General features: G+C 39.7%; 1 protein-coding gene across 3 annotated transcripts in view; it reads right to left on the reverse strand.

Moving 5' to 3' along the window:
* atp2c1 (ATPase secretory pathway Ca2+ transporting 1) overlaps positions 1 to 19,014 on the reverse strand; it is an 80,706-nt gene that overhangs the window by 35,411 nt on the left and 26,281 nt on the right. For all 3 annotated transcript variants that reach the window (XM_050046323.1, XM_050046321.1, XM_050046320.1), the window contains exons 2-6: positions 15,252 to 15,356; positions 13,061 to 13,177; positions 5,739 to 5,828; positions 2,574 to 2,609; positions 2,262 to 2,323 (exon numbers count right to left, since the gene is read on the reverse strand). In XM_050046323.1, the coding sequence (XP_049902280.1) occupies positions 2,262 to 2,323; positions 2,574 to 2,609; positions 5,739 to 5,828; positions 13,061 to 13,177; positions 15,252 to 15,356 (410 nt within the window). The remainder of the gene's footprint in view (positions 1 to 2,261; positions 2,324 to 2,573; positions 2,610 to 5,738; positions 5,829 to 13,060; positions 13,178 to 15,251; positions 15,357 to 19,014) is intronic.

The following is a 19,014-nucleotide window of genomic DNA, read 5'->3' on the forward strand; positions in this document are numbered from 1 at the left end:
AATCCCAGTAAATACTCAGACCAGCCCGTCTGGCACCAACAACCATGCCACGTTCAAAGTCACTTCAATCACCTTTCTTCATCATTCTGATGCTCAATAATAAGGAGAGCAGATACAAAAGGAAACCTTAAAATCAATTAGAAATAAAGAAGGTTGATTTGACACTTTAGATAAGACGTCTCTTCAGTTGAGACTTGAGGATGTGTGTGTGTGACTTTACATTTGATTTCAAATTGTTCCAAAGAGGGAGAGCGCTATAATTAATGGTGTATTGATATTGATGAGTATGACAGTACAATACTTTTAACACTGTGTACAGAGATGGAGGGAGGAAGTGGAGAAAAACAAATCAGACTGAGCTATAATCCATTCCTGACAGTTCAACCACAAGAGGAGACCTTCTCAGCTTACAGGCCTGCTGTTACAGGTGTGTGTGTGTGTGTGTGTGTGTGTTCGCTCTCTGCCAGGTGAAGGACCAGCTGCTCCTTCATTCTGCTGTTATTTGAAGTGTAAATCGAGTCCTGAGGAGTTTGTTTGAAGGAGCATTTTCTGTCTCTGAATCGTCGTCATCAGACGTCTCAGAAAACGCTCCTTCGCTTCAGTGACTTCCTTTAAAGGTCCAGTGTGAAGGATTTACGGGGATATATTGACCGAAATATAATAAGTATGTTCAGTTTAGTGTATAATCACCTGAAAATAAGAACTGTTGTGTTTTCATTATCTTATACCGACCTCATCTGGAGACAGGGACAGCTAATTAGTGTGTGGCATCGTTTTACACTACATGTTCGTCCCAAAACAAATAAACATTAAACAAACGAATACATTAAAGATGAAGTGAGCTTATCTGTGAGTTGCAGTGTGGAGTGTGGGTGGGGACGGGGTTGATAAAGAGGGAGTGTGAGGCTGGTGATCTGTTAAAGGTCTTGTGTTGCTCTTTGATATGGAGGTAAAAACATTTAGCAGGTGATGTTATACAAGTATCATTATTATGTTTTAACTAATAATTATAATGGTTATTGTTTTCCCTTATTTATTTTTTTTAAGTTAGGTTTGCCGCATTTTTTGTAGATAATTTGTATGGAAAAGAAGCATGACAATACCATGCTGTACTATCTTAAAAGTGATGCTTCACATCAGTGCTCATTTTGTTGGCGACACGACGAAGAAACATTTTTTACAGCGACCTTTTTTCAATGACGAAAACGAGACGATGACGGGCTAAATCAAAAACCCTAGTAATAAAAATTAAGACAAAATCTATGTTTTGTTTTTGTTGACGAGACGAGACATGACAAAAATGTTCGTGGTGAAATATCGGACATTAAAAGTCAGAACAGCCGTGCTTGTAATTATTTTCAAATGCAGCATGTGCGACAGGCTGGTAAACTCCAGTAAATAGTCTGCACCAGGATGTTTGGGTTGGTGCAAGTTGTGAGCTGTAATTCAGCAGTAAATAATCAGCCGTGTGTGTCTGACTGTGGATGGTGGAGCTGCTGAATGGATTTGTGGAGTTTGTTAGTTGCAGCGGTGGCTGTTAGCAGCTAGCGCCGCTCGCAGCCTTCACACCTTCACCCCGCAGGACTCCACTCAGTCCGGACTGGAGAAGGTTTGTGGGTTGATGGTGTTTGACAGGCAGGTAGGAGGCTCAGTTATCTGTGAGTGTAGCTGTGCTGTAAGTAAACAGTCTGAACTCAGATCAGTTTTCTCTGACAGAGATGAAAGTTTAGTTTGAATCACCAACTCTGTGAGAGGACACCAGTTTAAACCTCCAGACTAACATGTTGCACATGAAGAAACAAGTTATGTTTCTGCTTCTTAACAGTCACATGGATAAGCCAGAGTTTACAATGAACCTGGGGACAAATCCTAGTTGTTGAATAAAAAAAAAATTGTGGCACAGTTTTTTTTCAAAGATCTGCTGCTTTTCTGTTTTATAAAGCAAATAAATTAAAAGTCTGACATTTTATTGTATCTTGTTGAGACAAAACAGGCAATTTACTGACATCAGTTTAAGCTCCACTGAACTATTCTCTATTAAATAATAACGGCTGGTTGCAGCACTGCTGGTGAAACTACATATAAAACATTAAAGCGAAACAGCTGACCGGACTGTGTGTACTGTGGGAACTGAACCCTTCGGTGTGAGCTCTGACCGCTGACCTGGACTGAATCACATTAACAAGGCTGTATTAACCACAGAAGAAGAGGAAGAGGAGGAGGAGGAGGAGGAGGAGGAGGAGGAAGGATGAAACTCTCACCAGTGACATTCTGGAGGCACCAGCTTCCCGAGCTCTTCTAGAGACTTCTCTGAGCGGTACTCCTACACACAGACGACAAACAACTCAGATCAACAGAGTTATAAAAACTGTGAGAAATTCATGAATATATGTATAAAATATATATTCAAACCACACACACACACACACATACACACACACACACACACTCTAAATGTGCAGCAGACTACTTAAAGATTCACACTGTAAATATCTTCTTATGTTTGTAGCCATAAACGTTTATGAGCTCATTAAAAATGAAGAAATGTTGTCGTAGACATAAAGAAGACTCACCTGGACAAAAGCAACTGTCACTACGATGATGATGGCCTGTGACGAGACAGAAACACAGACCGAGAGAGAGAGAGAGAGAGAGAGAGAGAGAGAGAGAGAGAGAGAGAGAGAGAGAGAGAGAGGCGATCAATACAGCTGATGTTTATAAATCCTCTGCTCCTGAAACTGGACACTGAGTTACGTCTCATTTAATGTAGTCGAGAGGTAAAAGCTGACAGACTGACCTCACCTGCTCAGCACAACCAAATATTAAAATGTTGTAAAAATGTATGACTTTACTATCCAGATATTTATACTATTCACGTACTATTTTTTTTTATTCTCAGAATTTAACAACTTCATTATCAAAATATTTTGAACTGTAGCTTTATTTATTTATATAGCACCTTTCATACAAACATGACGCCCAAATTGCTTCACACAGCAAAACTGAAATAGTCAAAAAAACAAACAAACAAAACATTTCGCAGGACCAAAAACGGCCTTTGTAATGTTTTGACTTTCTTCTCAAAATACTATGGAAATCAAGTTTTTAAAAAAATTATAAGAAAAGAAATTTAAGTATTGTTTTTTTAAACTACTTCAGCTTTTTTCCTCATTAATATTTCTACTATAATGTCAAAATATCATGACTTTAATTTTGAAGAATTGCAAATTAAAACAACTTTTGTAATATTTTGACTGCATTCTAAAAGAGGTGCAACTTTTTCAGAATATTTTGACTCTATTACAAAATATTTATATTTCTTTCTCTAAATACAATGATTTTATTTTAAAAGTATTACAGATTTATTTTAAAAAAAAAATCTTCTCTTGTGATATTTTGACTTTCTTCTTAAAATACTATGAAAGTATTGTTTTTTAAATAGTCAAAATCAAAATATCATATTTCTTTAATTTTCTTAATTTTCAATTATTACAAATAAAAAACAAATACTTTTCTCTTGTAATATTTTGACTGTATTCTAAAAACAGTGCATCTTTTTTCAAGATATTTTGAATTTACTAAGAAAAAATATTGATATTTCTTTCTCAAAATCCTATGATTTTATTTTAAAAGTATTAGGACTTTATTATTAAAAAAAATCTCTTGTATTATTTTGACTGTATTCTAAAAATAGCACAACTTTTTCCTCAAAATATTTTGACTTTGTTAATGAAGTATTTATATTTCTTTCTCAAAATACCATGACTTTATTTTAAAAGTATGACAAATTTATTAAAAAAAACATTTTAAGGCTTTCCCCTAAAATATTTTGACTTTCTCAAGATACTATGACTTTTTTAACATTTTTTTTTACCATATAATCTAAATATTTCCACTTCATTTTTAATAAATTATTTTTATTATTTATTTATTAATTGGTTCGATTTGTTTTTCTGAAAGCAGAGACCAGACCTAAGCACAGACCTAAGACAAAAATTGCTGCCATGGTGCACCTCTTAGTACTGGCTTGGAGGGGCTGAATATTCATGCAAACAAGTTTTTTTATATTTCATTATTCATTAAAATCTGTTTGTAAGGATCTGTTTTCACTTTGATATTTTGGGCTCTTTTTCTGTTGATCAGCGTCAAAACAGCGACATTAAATCTAATTTCAGTCAGTGTTGAAAAACAAGAAAACATGAAAACTTTCAATGAGGGTAAAAAGTTTTTATAGTGACTGTATGTGAAAGACTGACGCACTAAAACCCCACAGAGACCATGGTATTAAGAGCCAGAAACTAGTATCTAATATTTACTCTTTAGATAAACAACAAATCAGTGAAGCCACAAACTAAAAGTTTGCACCACTTCCAGGAAACTTAAAAAGGTTTTACTGAAACAAGGAATGTAATATGCAAACTATCTACAAATATTGATAAACACACAGTTTAAGTACATGTTCAAACAGTGAGATGATGCAATGTTTACTACGACTCTTTGTCCTGCGGCCTCACAGATGGGCTCTCCCTACAGGGGTCAGATCAGCCAATCAGCCTGTGCGACACTTTCCTCCGAGATTTAGCCTCTGAAACTTACAGCTAATCATAACAGTCTTGTCTGCGTCAGGTCACAGAGGCATTTATGTGAAAATCCACTAGCGCATGACCGGTTGTGTTCAGACAAATGTCAGCAGTGTGTGGGGGAAAAGCAGCCTCTCGTTAATTTCTATGAGAAAAGAAGGGAAACTAGAATTACAGCCTCGTGATTGTCTGCCTCCCCAACAAGTCAAGATGCTTTTACAGTTCACATCCATGCCTGTCCAGACTCATATGTAGCCATGAAAGCTGACAATTCTTCAAATGTGGATGTTGCTGCAAAGAAGCTCCATATTCTAAAACATGAATACTTGGATACTACACACACGTTTTCAAATCAAACCTGACCCTAAGATGCTCTCCTAAGATTAGTGTCACCAATTCAGTATCTCACCAAATGCCTCCCCCTCTGCTCCTGAGATATGACACTGAAAAATACCCAGAAAAATGTCTTTGAAAAACATTATGATGTCACGGTGGAGCTGACCTTTGACCTTTTGGATATAAAATGTCATCACTTCATCATCTTATCCTGTTAGACATGTGTGTTCTGTCGTAATTAGGGCCCAGGCAGCCCTACTGTCAGTCCCTCGGGTACTTGCCAAAATTCTCTTCCTCCTCCTCCTACTCTTCTCCTTCCAGGGAATTCTAACTTCCCATGCATGAAAACTTGGCAACAGAGTTGGGGAAGCTACTTGGAAAATGTAGTTACTCTACATCAAAATTCATTTTCACTACACTGAAGCTATCCCCAGTGAAATGATGAATCATCAAATTGTGCAACACAACAGAACTTAAGTTGTTCATTTTACAATCAGACATATTTCCTTTATGTTTCTCTGCTTCTCTCTTCTCCTGCACATAATCTATTCAATTATTCACTGCTGCAACAACCTTTCCCCCACAAGGATCCAAAAAGAAAAAATAACTTTTATATAATCTAATTTACCAAACTCGCAGGCAGCGGATATCCTGCATGTTTCTACATCTTCTCCACTGCTGACGCTGCCATAAGCTGCTGTGTCTATTAATAACTTTACAAGAACTGCAGGTCTCTGGGGCGTTTTCTCAAGGAAGAAGAAAAAACACTAAAGACATTAACGACTGAAGTGCGCCTTTATTTTAGTGCAAGGTGTAACATACCACTGTGATGCTGATGGCGTCATCAAACTGGTGCATGAGAATGCTGATGACGGCCGACGCCAACAGCAACAGGATGAGAGGGTCTTTGAACTGTAGAGAGCGAGACAAAGAAAGAAAGAAAGAAAGAAAGAAAGAAAGAGACATCAGGGAGCTGAGTTAGAGGCAACGAAACAACACCAGAATCACCGCCTTGTGGTTGTATGCGTCCGTGAACCAGTCAAGTTGCAGTCGCAGTTTACATCCACATCTGTCCAGACTCATATGTTGCCATGACAGCTGACAATAATTCAATAAGGGATGCTGTCATGAAGATGCTATAAACTCTAAAACATGGATGCTTCACACACAGAAGATCTATACATCAGCACAGTTTAGAGATTAGAGTCACCAATTCAGTATCTGACCAAATGTCTCTCCTTCTGTTCCTGAGATATGACGTTAAAACATGATGATGTCACAGAGAGTCTGACCTTTGACCTTTTGGATGTAAAATGTCATCACTTCATTATTTTATCCTGTCAGACATTTGTGTGACATTGTGTCACAATTAGCGTATGAATTCTTAAGTTATGGCCAAATACATGTTTTTGGTGGTCAAAGAGACCTTGACCTTTGACCGCCAAATTCTAATCAGTTCATCGTTGAGTCCAGGTGGATGTTTGTGCCAAAATTGAGGAAATTCTCTCAAAGCCTTCTTGAAATATAGCGTTACTCAAATGAGATGGATGCAAGGTCACAGTGACTTTGACCTTTGACGAAGAAAATTCTCATCTGTCCACTGTTGAGTCCAAGTGGATGTTCGTGCCAAATTTGAGGACATTCCCTGAAATGTTTCTTGAAAGATAGCGTTCATTCGAATGAGGCAGATGCAAGGTCACAGTGACATTGACCCTTGACCTACAAATTTAAATCTGTCTGTTCAAAGTTAAAAATTTTATGCCCATGGTGTCAGTGAAATATTAGTATTTCTTAAGGTATTAACTGAGGTCAGACATTACAGTATTGTGATTTGGAACGAAGCCACTTGATACTGAGGTCATTTTTAGCTTTTTGGGAGGTGAGTAAGTTTGCAAAATTAGGATTAATTGGGAAAGTGAGAACATTTTGGGACACTGAGAAAATTGGGACATTTTGGGAAAATAAAATCTGTCATTTTGTTAAAAGCTATTTTGATACTGGAAACATCGATAAGTCCAAATCCAAAATGGTATAAAACATTTCCACACACTTACATCTTTGCACTGAACATCAAACACTGTATGATGTAAGTGTGGGAAATCTTTTCTACCAGTTAAAAGTTTTTTTAAGATTTCAAGCATGCTGAACGCTACTTGTAATTGTTTTTCAATGTGAAGCCACTGTTCTGTGTGTGTAAACTGTGTGTTGTGAATTGTTGTGTGTTTGTCAGTGCTTGTACTGTATATACACTGATCAGCCAAAACATTACAACCGCTGACAGGTGAGGTTCATTCATTTCGCTTATCCTGTTTGGGATCACGGGGGGCTGACACTGGGCGAGAGGCAGGGTTCACCCTTAACCTGCATGTCTTTGGACTGTGGGAGGAAGGGCTCCCTCACCCAGGGGTCCAAACCCCGTACCCTGGAATCGAACCGGGAACCCTCTTGCTGGGAGGTGAAAATGCTAACCACTGCACCACTGTGCCGCCTGATTCCATTAATCATTTTCTTACAGTGCAATGATCTGTTGGGAAACCTTTGGTCCTGGCGTTCATGTGGATGCCACACGACATGCAACACCCACTGTTACAGACTAAGCACACCCCCTCATGGCGACACTGCAAAAACTGTTCTGGAATTTAGACAAAGAGCTCAAGACATCAGGCCCGTTTCCACCGCAGGAACTTCGGGGTAATTTTACGGGGCCGGGGCCGTTGGTGCGTGTCTCCACCGCAGGAACCACCCCCAAAGGACAGAGTTCCGGAACTTTTACGGGGGCTAAACAAGTCCCTGCCTCAGAGTAGGTACTCAGAACGGCCCCGAGAAACTCCTGGCTGGGGCTTGGGGATTACTTGGTGCTGATTGGATATACTCGAGGAGGGATGTGATGTCAACAGAAAGCAACAAAAAAGCCGGCATTTTTAAAACTCAGCAGCTCGTTCATATAGCTTCCGCCGCCACGTAAAAAAACTCATTAAATGGTCCGTGAAAAAAATATTTTTTCCAGCGGATATCTTAGTTACAACATGATTGAGCTAGCAAAGCAGTTTTGTGTTGCTATGTGTGGTATTTATTCAGTTATGGGAAATCACGATGTCTGAAAGCATCAGTGGCTGCAGCTGACAGGGACAGCTAACACTAGCAGCAAAGCTAACATCAGGACGTCATCTGTTAAAAGCCTCCCGTTGTCGGATACGACATGAAACTACTCCAGTTAGCTCAATCATGTTGTAACTAAGACATCTGCTGGAAAAAATATTTTTTTCATGGACCGTTTATTGAGTTATTACAGACACCGCTAACGGCTAACAGCTAACAGCTAACGGCGTCCCTACGTCGCCCCGATAAATGGTCGCGCAACGATTACGTCACATCCAGAGCCTGGTAACTTTACAGGAACCTTCCTCGAACTCCGCTCTCTCAGTGGAGACACGGCGGTTGAGAGGGCCGTTCCTGTAGTAGTTCCTGCCCCCCAAATAGTACCAGGAACTTCTTCACTGGAAACGGGCCTATTGTCCTGGCCTCCCAATTCCCCAGATCCCAAACCCATGGAGCACTCTTGGTACCCCAGAAGTACCCCCAATCCACGGCAGAGCTTTCTTGCATCAGACTTGGCTCTGACTTGTTGAGGCATGGACACAGGACCTCTGGGGGTGTACTGTGGTGTCTGGCACCGAGACACTGGCGGCAGGTCCTTTAAGTCCTGTGGGTTGTCAGGTGGGGTACCTGCACATCTGGATTTGGGTAACTTGGAGGCCAGGGTGCACCTTGAGCTCGTTGTCACTTCCCTCGGGTCGTTCCTGAGCAGTTTTTGTGGTGTGACACGGCGCGTTGTCTTTCTGGTTTGACATGAGGTGGGATATGTCTGTGACGTGTTCAGGTGGGTGGAGCGTGTCAAGTGGCGTCCACATGAATGCCAGGACCAAAGGTTTCCCAGCAGAACATTGCAATGTAACAAGATGATCACCGTTATTCACTTCACCTGTCAGTGGTTTTAATGTTTTGGCTGATCGGTGTATATAAACATTGTGTTCATTCTTGTGCACAAGTCTCTTGATCTCACTGAGGCGACCTGTTTAAATAAAGGAAAAAATGTGTTTTTAAAGTGAGGACATTTTGTCTGCATCCTCGCAGGGCTGTTTGAAGGTTTACACACTTGTATTTGGGGTCTTGGTATTGGTTGTCCTATGAGGGTCTCGATAAAGACAGAACAAGAAGTGTGTGTGTGTTTTCCATGATGCGTGGACAAACGGAAACAAGTGTCAGTCATCCATAGCTAGAAGGCGGAGCTCGCTGAGTGAAGCAGGCCAACAGTTCCAGCTCTATTTTCAGCTCCAGCATCTAAATGACCCGGTTTCCACATCATCGACATGAACAACTGAACACAGCAGCAGCAGCGAAAACTTTAACTCTTCACTGTTTCATCCACAAAGCTGCTGGATAAGTTATTTATCTGCCATCTGTTAGCGACACGGCCTTATTTCTCGGCATCAACACGTCGACACTCCAGGGCAGCAGCTGTGGGACCAAATTCACACCTGTAGCGTGGCTAATTCCTCAGTGTGGATGGGTTTATGTTGTGAGTGCGCCATGGCCCACAAACTCAGAGTTTTACTGTGCAGATACAGACATGAATCTGCACATGAATATCAGCAGCAGAGACACTGTGGATCCTCCTGTTGATAGAATGATAAGAGACAGACTGTGCCTCTCCTCACCTTTCAGGCCTGTCAGGTTAAGTGTGAACGAACCTGACAGATTACGGCTGATAGTGAAACAAGTTCACGCAGAAATCTCGAGGGTTTCATGTGTGCAAGGAGCTGAAAAGATTCAACACCTCCTCTCCTTTCCTTCACTCCTCTGCCTTCTGTCTCATCCTCGCTTCCTTTCCTTCTGTCCACTGTATCCTCCCTCCCTCTCCTCCTCTCGTGCTGGCGTTCTATATTTAACCTCTGTGTTTTGCTCTCAGAGGCTTCTCGTCCCTCCTCTCGTCCCTCCTTCCTCCGGCTGCTCAGCTCAACAGCAGCAGTTTCTGTCCTTGTCGGAGTTCATGTGGACAAAACAGACCAGCAACAAAACTCCCTCAGGCTGCCTCCATTATTTAACCACTCCACTCTGAATCCTGCGTTCAGTTTGTTTCCTGGTGTAATAACTCCTCTGACTGCCTGGTGGTTTGATCCTTTGGTCACTTTCCCTCATATATGAGGAGAAGATTCATCCAAGTGCACAATACATGACATTTAAATCTTAAAGAGTCAAAGGTGAATATGTGGAAAACAACATCCTGGGGTCAGATTCAGACCTTTGTCCCATTTCATCTCCCTCTCCTCTGATTGGTCCTGTTTTTCTGCAGTGTTAACTATTAACACTAAAGGTGAATGAACGTTGTCTCTAACACTTCCTTAAAAATATCAAACTAGGAAACCAAACATGATGTTGGGACTGAAAAACAAGATTTTATCTTTGGAAATTATGTGAGCGAAAAGAAATCAAAATGCCTTTTGTAATATGTTGTCCTTCAGACTATAATCTGAAAAGCATGTGATTATTTTTTGTTTGAAAAATTAAATAGTGTAATACAAAAACAACAACAAATTATAATCAAATCGAACCCTGTCATAAAACAGTTTCCCCGGGCTTTTCTTAAAATCATGGCAGCCGTAAATTCCTGATTTCACAGCAGCTTTTCTAACAAAAACGTGACGCATATTGGGATGTTTAAAGGCATTTCTTTTCAATGAAATTGCAAAATTGTTCTGTTTTTAATTTTATTTCTGTATAAATGATTAAAAATCCAAAGCAACTTGTTTGAGTGAGAATAAAACCGCAGTGCTCTGAGTGTTTTTAATGACCTTACAGAGAAGGCTGAATAAAGTTTTCACACCATGTTTAAACATTTTTAGACTTCGATTGAGGAACTTTTCTAAAACTATTTCTTTATCACACACATTGAGTTTTTCTTTATCACTAACCATGCATATTTCATCAAACTCATCTGGATTTGAGAGATGCACCGATTTATCCATCGCATAAGGGCATCGGCTGATATTCGCCTTGTTTACTGCCATCAGCCTATCAGCAAAGAAGGGAGAGGCCGATGTTTAACTGTTGTGTCACATCAGTTCTGCGTAGGCAACAAAGCAGGGCTCGGTGACTGACAGCATACTGACGTCGTGGGGACAATACAAAACGTGTTTGAGGCAAACAGAGATCTTCCACAGGACGTCATCAGGACAAAAGGACATGACAAAAGGACACAGTAAACACAGTGTCGATACATCAGGGGACACACCCTGCTGACGGAGGTTACACTGAGTTACATTATGATGTGTTCAAGCTCTATATGTAGAAATGGGTATTAGGTGAAGGTAAATTATCACGTCCTCATGATGTGTTTGACTGTAATCTAGTGAAATGCGTGAATAAATACAGACGTTTTAAGGAGAAGCAGTGTTTTTAATAAAATATAAACTAGAGGGAATCACCATTTGTTGTATGTAGTAAAAATCCTATGGAAGCAGTAATTATTTCATGTGGAAGAAGGTTATTTTAAGAGTTGTTTCAAAATTGTGTATGATTGAATTTGTGCTCATTCAAAGGTTGTGTAATGAAGGACTGAATGACCTTCAAACTGTAAAATTATTTTTTATAATGAAAATTTCTTTGTGTGGCACAAAGGCAGGAATGAATAACAACAAAAACAAAATAAAAAACAAACAAAATAAATTGGCTATCGGCCAAATCGTCTCTGATACGGTGATTTTCAGTGAAAAAGTTTTGCCAATTTTTGTTGGTAAATGTGAGACATTGGTGTTGCACATGCCTGCATCTTCACAACCAGAAACAAGGAGGAGAGTTTGGTGACTCGTGGGAAAATAAGATGACTAGTCAAATATGCGAAACGTTTTGGTGACTGGACAAAATAAAAAAGTCACACAGAATTTATAGTGATTGGTTGAATTTGCGTCAGTTGTTGCGGTCACAACAGTGCAACATCCTGGAGGGGCTGATAATGCAATAATGTTTGTTACTTCTTTTTTTTTTTTACTTAAAACTATGTAAATGAATATGTAATACACTGAAAGTAAATTAAGTTATTTGTGTATTCATACACACATATACAGTTAATTTACACTTTCAAAAGGTAAGGAAGGTTTCAAACAGTCCCTGGTGGAGTTTTCAGAGCATGAAACTGTTTCTAATCTCAACCTGCAAATTTCGGAGGTGAAGCATGTTTCCCTTTGAACATAACACACAAAAAAAGAGATAAACATTTGCAAACATCACTCGTAACATTCAACACTTTTCATTTAGTTGCTGCAGCATAAGACAAAAAGTCCAGTTTTAAACTACCAGTACACTAAATTTATTTTAAAGCTTCCTTTACATATTTTAATTCTTCATCTTCAAGTTATCATCACAGTGAATTTCCAAAATCAGTGTAAATGGATCAAGAATGTGGCAGTTCTGCATTTAATCTTGCTTCCTTTATTTCTGCGTCACGTCTCCTGTAACTGTCTTGTCTTTTCTTATCAATTCAGCAGATTATCGAAACAACATGTTAAATAAAAAAAAAGCTTAATGTTACAGGTCTCTGCGCTCTGTTAGCGTGTAAAATGTGTCTTTTGTCAACTGCTGGAAGTCGACGTTAATAAGAGCTGTGACTGTTACGTAACCTAATGTGGGATTTAGGTGGAATGACACAAACGTGTTCATGAAATATTAATAAACCATATTTAATATAAAACAGCACAGTATTGTTCTGGTAACTGGATTACCAGTTTGACATGTATTCTGTCTGAGCTGACATTGTGTTGCCGTGACAAATCAATGACACACTGGAACATGATGAGCCTCAAGACATTTTATCAGGCACAAGATAAAAATAGTACGTTGGCTTTATCCCGGAGCTGCGTTCAGGCTGCTGCTGGATGTGTGGAGGGCTTCCTGAGACTCTGATAAGGTAGCAGCAGTGTTAAAATGTGGACTGTCAGATTAGCAAATGAGGACAAACTGTCGTCTATATTCTGCAGACTGGAGCTAACACACAGTGGATACACTCAGTTATGTTTAAATGGTCAGAAAACAAACAAATACTGAACATTCCTGTATCAGACACAATCTCAGTGTGATGGATATGTTACCTGTAAGATGTATTTCTTCCATAGCGGCTCCTCTTCACTGATGTCAAACTCATTCCAGCCGTGGTAAGCTCTCCTCCGGCACACCTCCTCATGGGTCAGACCCAACTGCAGGTCGGCCTGTCGGCATCACAAACACAAACAGGTTCATTTTCACATACAAGTTATTTGCCTCAGTGTTTTGGTGCATAACAATAAATATATAGTAAATATAAAAAAAACTGTGACAGTCAGGAAACACAAATAAAATAGAAAATGTCATACTAAAAATATTTTTAAAAATATTATAAAGAATATTATTATTATTATCAGCACCAACATGTCGGTGGCTGTTTTAAGATAAATCTAAGAAAAAATCCACCCGTTTAGAAAGTTTGTGGCTAAGTTAAATAAGGCTATTGTTTTTTACAGGTACAGCTGTGTACATGTCCCTGCCACAGATTTACTGGGCATCAAATTCAGTGCAGCATCGTCTGCATTACAGGCTGACCGATAGTGGATTTTATGGCCGATATAATGACGATAGTTTGGAGCAAGAAAAAGCTGATAAATGATTAATCGTGAGCTGCGTGTGGAGGAAGCTTGAGTACAGAGGGAAGTAAGCCACAGTAGCACGAGGAGAGGACAGATGTTTACCTGACATTCGACACCTGTCCAAAAAATAGTGACTATGTTTATATGCACACTAGTATTCTACTAGTATTCTCACTATGACAATATTCTAATTTGAGGCAGGTCATGGTCATTTCGTTTAGTTATCATGCATTAGGTTGATTAAAACATGTGGGATACGCCACGTTTAACTGAGTTTTGGGAGCAATCTATGAACATGTGTACAGTGCATTCAGAAAATGCATCTCACTGGGGTTCTTACTAGTTTGTGACACACGGCCTGTTGTCTGTTTATGGTCGGCTGTGTGTTGTGCACAAACCAACGAACCAACAGTTTAAAGGCTGGTGTAGAGATGCACGCCCAAAAGAAAACCCCACATTACTGGTCAGAAGAAGAAACACAACTACTTTTAAACATTATGAAAGACTTGGATATCATCAGCCGACCTTTTCAAGAAGGTTTGTTGAAGGAATGAAAGAGGGAGGCTGCGTTCACACAGTCCACCAAGTAATATTTTGATGCAAGGAAGTCAAAGAGTTCCACTGTTTCATATTTTGATGGGACAAACGACATGTTAGGGCACGTTAATCAGAGTATGCACGGCTGCATGTAAACAGGAATATTCATTTTCATCAGTCATGTAATTAGCTTAGTAGAATATTGTCTTTTTGCGGAATAAGGGCAAAATCTGAATATTTTGTTCATGTAAACGTAGTTGATGTCAACTATTGGGAGATGCAGCTCAGGAAGGAGATGACGACAGAACATAGGTTTGTCACATAGAGTTCTTTAGTGTGCTCGCTGCATTGCATGTGAAACCAAAACTACCTGGATCAAAAATATACAACATAACATAAACCTGCATCGTGGTTCGAACTTTCAGAAAAGCGTGTGACAGTGTCTCATAGGCTTTATGGTTATATTGCACATTTTCACTGTTACAAAATACATGAATAAGACAAATCAAATCTGATTTACTCAAAGTAACTCTTTCTCAGGTTCAACTTAAATCAGACCATGATGTTAACCTTGAGCTCTATGCTAAACACCCGGGCAGCAACTAACAATTATTTTCACTGTTGATTAATCTGTCAATAACCTCCTTAATTAATCAATTCTTTAAGTCTATAATAATGAAAGAATGTCAGTCTGTATTTCTCATAGCCTGAGATGACGTCCTCAAATGTCTTGTTTTGTCCACAACTCAAAGATACTCAGGTTACTGTCATAGAGGAGTAAAAGTTCTAGTGAACACAAATCAATGTGAAAAGTTCACTGGAGCATCATCACTGATAAATAACACAGGCAACTCATTAGTAATTCTTCACAGGCTCTTCCCCCGTTAAGAAGAACAGGATGCAACCAAACTTTAACACGTACAAGTTGCCTGGTTGCCATAACAACATACAAAGAGGAGCTACAACCAAGTGTGATACGACACTTTGTTCATCAGTGTCAGAGCTATTGATTTGTTGATTGACAGGGTAAAAGATCAATTGCTTCAGAGACTGAGTGGGACACGAGCGTTACACTGGGATTGAAAGAGCTTAACTCTTGGTAGGGTTAACAAGGACAGCATACCTGCAGGACACAGGCTACTTCGTTGACGGGGAGTTCACTGGCTTTTCTGGAGGTTAGTACTGGGACCATGGTCTCATCTTCACTGAATTGTTGTCTCTCGGAAAGCTGCAACACAAACACACAAAGAGAGAAGAACTTTAGTGAACCCGAGAGGACACACAGGAAACAGACCACTCTTCACTGAGCTCGAGGACAGAGGTCAGACAGGAACAGACGAGCATGTTTGTCTCAACATTCAGTGAAAATCAGCTGAAGTCTTTCTGCTAACCTCATGTTCACCTCCACGTTTTCACAGTGGAGACGAGCTGTGCGACCACAGTCTGACACTGGAGACACTGAGCAGCTCAGCTGGAGCCGCCTGGAGCTGAACAACAATTTAACAACAAGTTTTTATTCTATTGTTTTCAAACTGTGACGCCAGGGATCAGCGCGCCCGGCACACCATCCACCCGACCCTGATTCCTGTTTGCAAAGTTTGCATCTAAACACAAACAGCTGCTCCGCTCATCCCTCCATCTGATCTGATCAGCTCTGACTGGATCGACTGATCAGTTATTCACCTCGCGACTCAAAGCCCAACAAACTGCTACTGAGGAGAAAAGAAGTCATGAAGAGCTCCTGCAAAACCTTCCGAATTTAGAGGCGACACATACTGCAAACAAGGACACACAGGCAAGGGACATAAACAAACAAACACACAAAACGGAGCATTAGAACATTTCTACACACATATTAGTGAATGAGGCCCGAGGAGTCCACAGTACAGTCATGCTGGCAGCTCTGTGAGGACGTGACACAGCGGTGCTCTGAGCTTAACGCTAACATCAGTATGCTCAGATGCTCATAATGACACTAACATGCCGATGTTCAGCAGGTATAAAGTTTATCATGTTCAGCATCTTTAGATTTCATAAACAGTAAACACAAAGAACAGCTGAGGCTGACGGGAACTTTGTTAGCTCTGCAGGTGTTTGGTCAGAGGACCAGTTTCGTCCTGAGGGAAACATGACTCATGAACTACACTTCATCAAAGTCCATTCAACAGTTGTGGAAATATTTCACTCAAAACTACAAATGTTAACATCATGAAGGCGTTAGAGGAGGAGTCAGGTGATTACCAAAGTCAGTAGGATTCATCCTCTGGGCCGAAAACCTACAACTACCAGAATGCACTGCACCACACCGCACCAATAAACACTCCCACTGGTAGGTGACGTAATGCAAATTCATCCGTTTGACACAGTGGCGGCCGGCTGATCTTGTATTAGAGTTTAACAGCAAGTTAAAATGTTCCTGAAAATATTTTAGGTGAGAAATAGGTACGTCAGGAACAGAATCTTGGTTTGATCTGCTGCTTAGTTTTACTGCTTAATCTGAGTTTGGTCTGAGCATGAGAGAGAGAGAAAGAGATCTACTGATAATGCAGAAGTACAGCCTGTAGTTTGAGCAACAGCCTGAGATCCAGCAAAACTCCATCGGATGACACAAAACACACTACACTAGGACACACTACACTTCTTAGGTAGAGCGCCTGATGACTGAGTCGACTTTTTCATGGACCAATTCAACCATTTGTTAAATTTTTTACTCGACACTGTGGCGATAGGTTCATAAAATCCACCCGCCATCGGCCAAATTCACCCACATTTGGTGGGTGGTAGGTACTTATTTCCAACCCTAAATTAAAGATCTATGATCAGATGTCAAATCCAGAGATATAAGGAGGAAAACCTACTTGGCAATAAACCCTTTTCTCATTCTGTTTCTGATTAACAACAATCTCATGTCTGTGAGAAAAGCTAAGAATACTCTTCATCTGAAAAACATCTTGACAGCTTCAAACTGTTAACACTTCTACAATCACACGCCTGTTATCATGCGCGAGGATGAATATGATTATTTCTTTCCAGCAAGCAGAAGAGGACCAAAGAGTTGAGGTCCAGAGAGGAAGGAGGAGGTAGAGGGAAGCTGACAGCATCCTGGCAGCGTTTAAAGACAGCAGGAAACAAAGGGACTGTAGCTCCGTCACAAAAAAGCCCACAGGGGTTTAAAAACAGAACAAAGCCTGCTTTCACTTTAACTCCTGATGAAGAGGAAAAAGTTTCATTACTTTGTCAGCTCATTTTTCATGTCATGACGAGGGGCTATTTAAAAGACTTGTCAAAGGTTTACAGTGAGTTTACTTCATGTGCTTTGGTATCAAAGTTTCTCTGACTTCTTCTCAGAAAACTGGATTTGTACCTGAAACTGCTGCGTGTCAGTGATTACTGTTATAATTCATGACTTTAATTTAGAGAAATTATGAATTCTAGAGATGCTCCAACTGAATTTCCTCTCTGATTTCCATTATTTAAAAGTCTGACCTGCCCCCGCCACCTGCCACCATCTCCATCAGCCATTCATGTCGCTGCTGCCAAACTTTAAATCTGTTCTCCTCTCTGCTCCTGTCAGCATCATTTTAGGCTGAATCATCGCGCCCTCCTCCACCTCATCACCTCCAGTCATCTTATCCAGAGCCCAGGACGAGCTCATCAAAGCTCACTCCTCTTCACATCCAGATCCTCAGCTCCCTCTTCATCTCATCACCACCATCAGCATCTAGACTCCACAGTGGAGGGTACCCTAATCTACCCTGTCTTTACCACCCTCCTGGAATAGATGACATCACGATGGGGTCCATTCGCAAAAGACTTTTCACATTTGTCACACTTATGTGCACTCAGAACGAGTCTCTCAACATACACAAACTTATTTGCAACTTTTCTCTAAAGCCACTGGAAACTTTACTTCAAAATATATAATATCAAAGATGAGCATCTCATTAAGCATCCACAAAAATCTGGGTGACAATAAATGTTCATAACGATTAAAAAAAACACTTACTCTACAAACAGCATACAGGCGTAATCAGATCACACTTGATTGACAGCTCCTTTCTAGCTCAAGTAACATGACTATTTTATTTTTCTTTCAGTCACTCGCATTAAAATGTTTTGTCATCACAAAATAAACTACCAAATCTATCTAATGAACCCCACTTGGCAAGAAAGCTAACTAAGCTAACCAACTGTTTTATTCTTGTTAATTATACCTCACAGAGTATGGAGCTAATCTATGCACTTTCTATTCACTTACATGGAACCGTTAGCATTAGCTTTTCTGTGTGAAACTTTATAGCGTATTATCAACTCTCCCAGTTATCGGCTAGCAGCCCAGTGTATCCACCCATGTTTGTCTTTTTAGTGAGTTATTCCTCCCAGACTGAGAAGGGAAGTGTTTTAGCGTCGTACTTCAAGGACAAGAAATAACTTTTGTTTACAAGAGATTCAAATTATTTTCTACTTTTCACATGGTAATTTTTAAAATTTGTTTATTCTGCAAGAGATGCAAGTTATTTTCTAATTTTCATGCGGCATTATTTAATGTTTACAAGATATAAGTTATTATTTTCTACTTCTGACATGGCAATATTTTTTTGCAAGAGATACAAGCTATGCAAGCTACTTTCATTTCATTGCACCTTTAATTTCGTTGTACATGTGACAATGACAAACGATATTCTAAACTAAAATGTGACCTTTTGGAAGAGATTCAAGTTATTTTCTTATTTTCATGTATTATTCTTCAAAAAATTGTTTACAAGGGATGTAAGTTATTGTTTTCTACTTTTGACATGGCAATATTTATTTATGTAGTTTTTTGCAAGAGATGCAAGTTATTTATTTTATAATGTTTCAGAGAACTTGATTTTTATTTTAAAACT

Source organism: Epinephelus moara, chromosome 6, assembly GCF_006386435.1.
Source record: "Epinephelus moara isolate mb chromosome 6, YSFRI_EMoa_1.0, whole genome shotgun sequence".
In the NCBI taxonomy this organism is placed as follows: Eukaryota; Metazoa; Chordata; class Actinopteri; order Perciformes; family Serranidae; genus Epinephelus; species Epinephelus moara.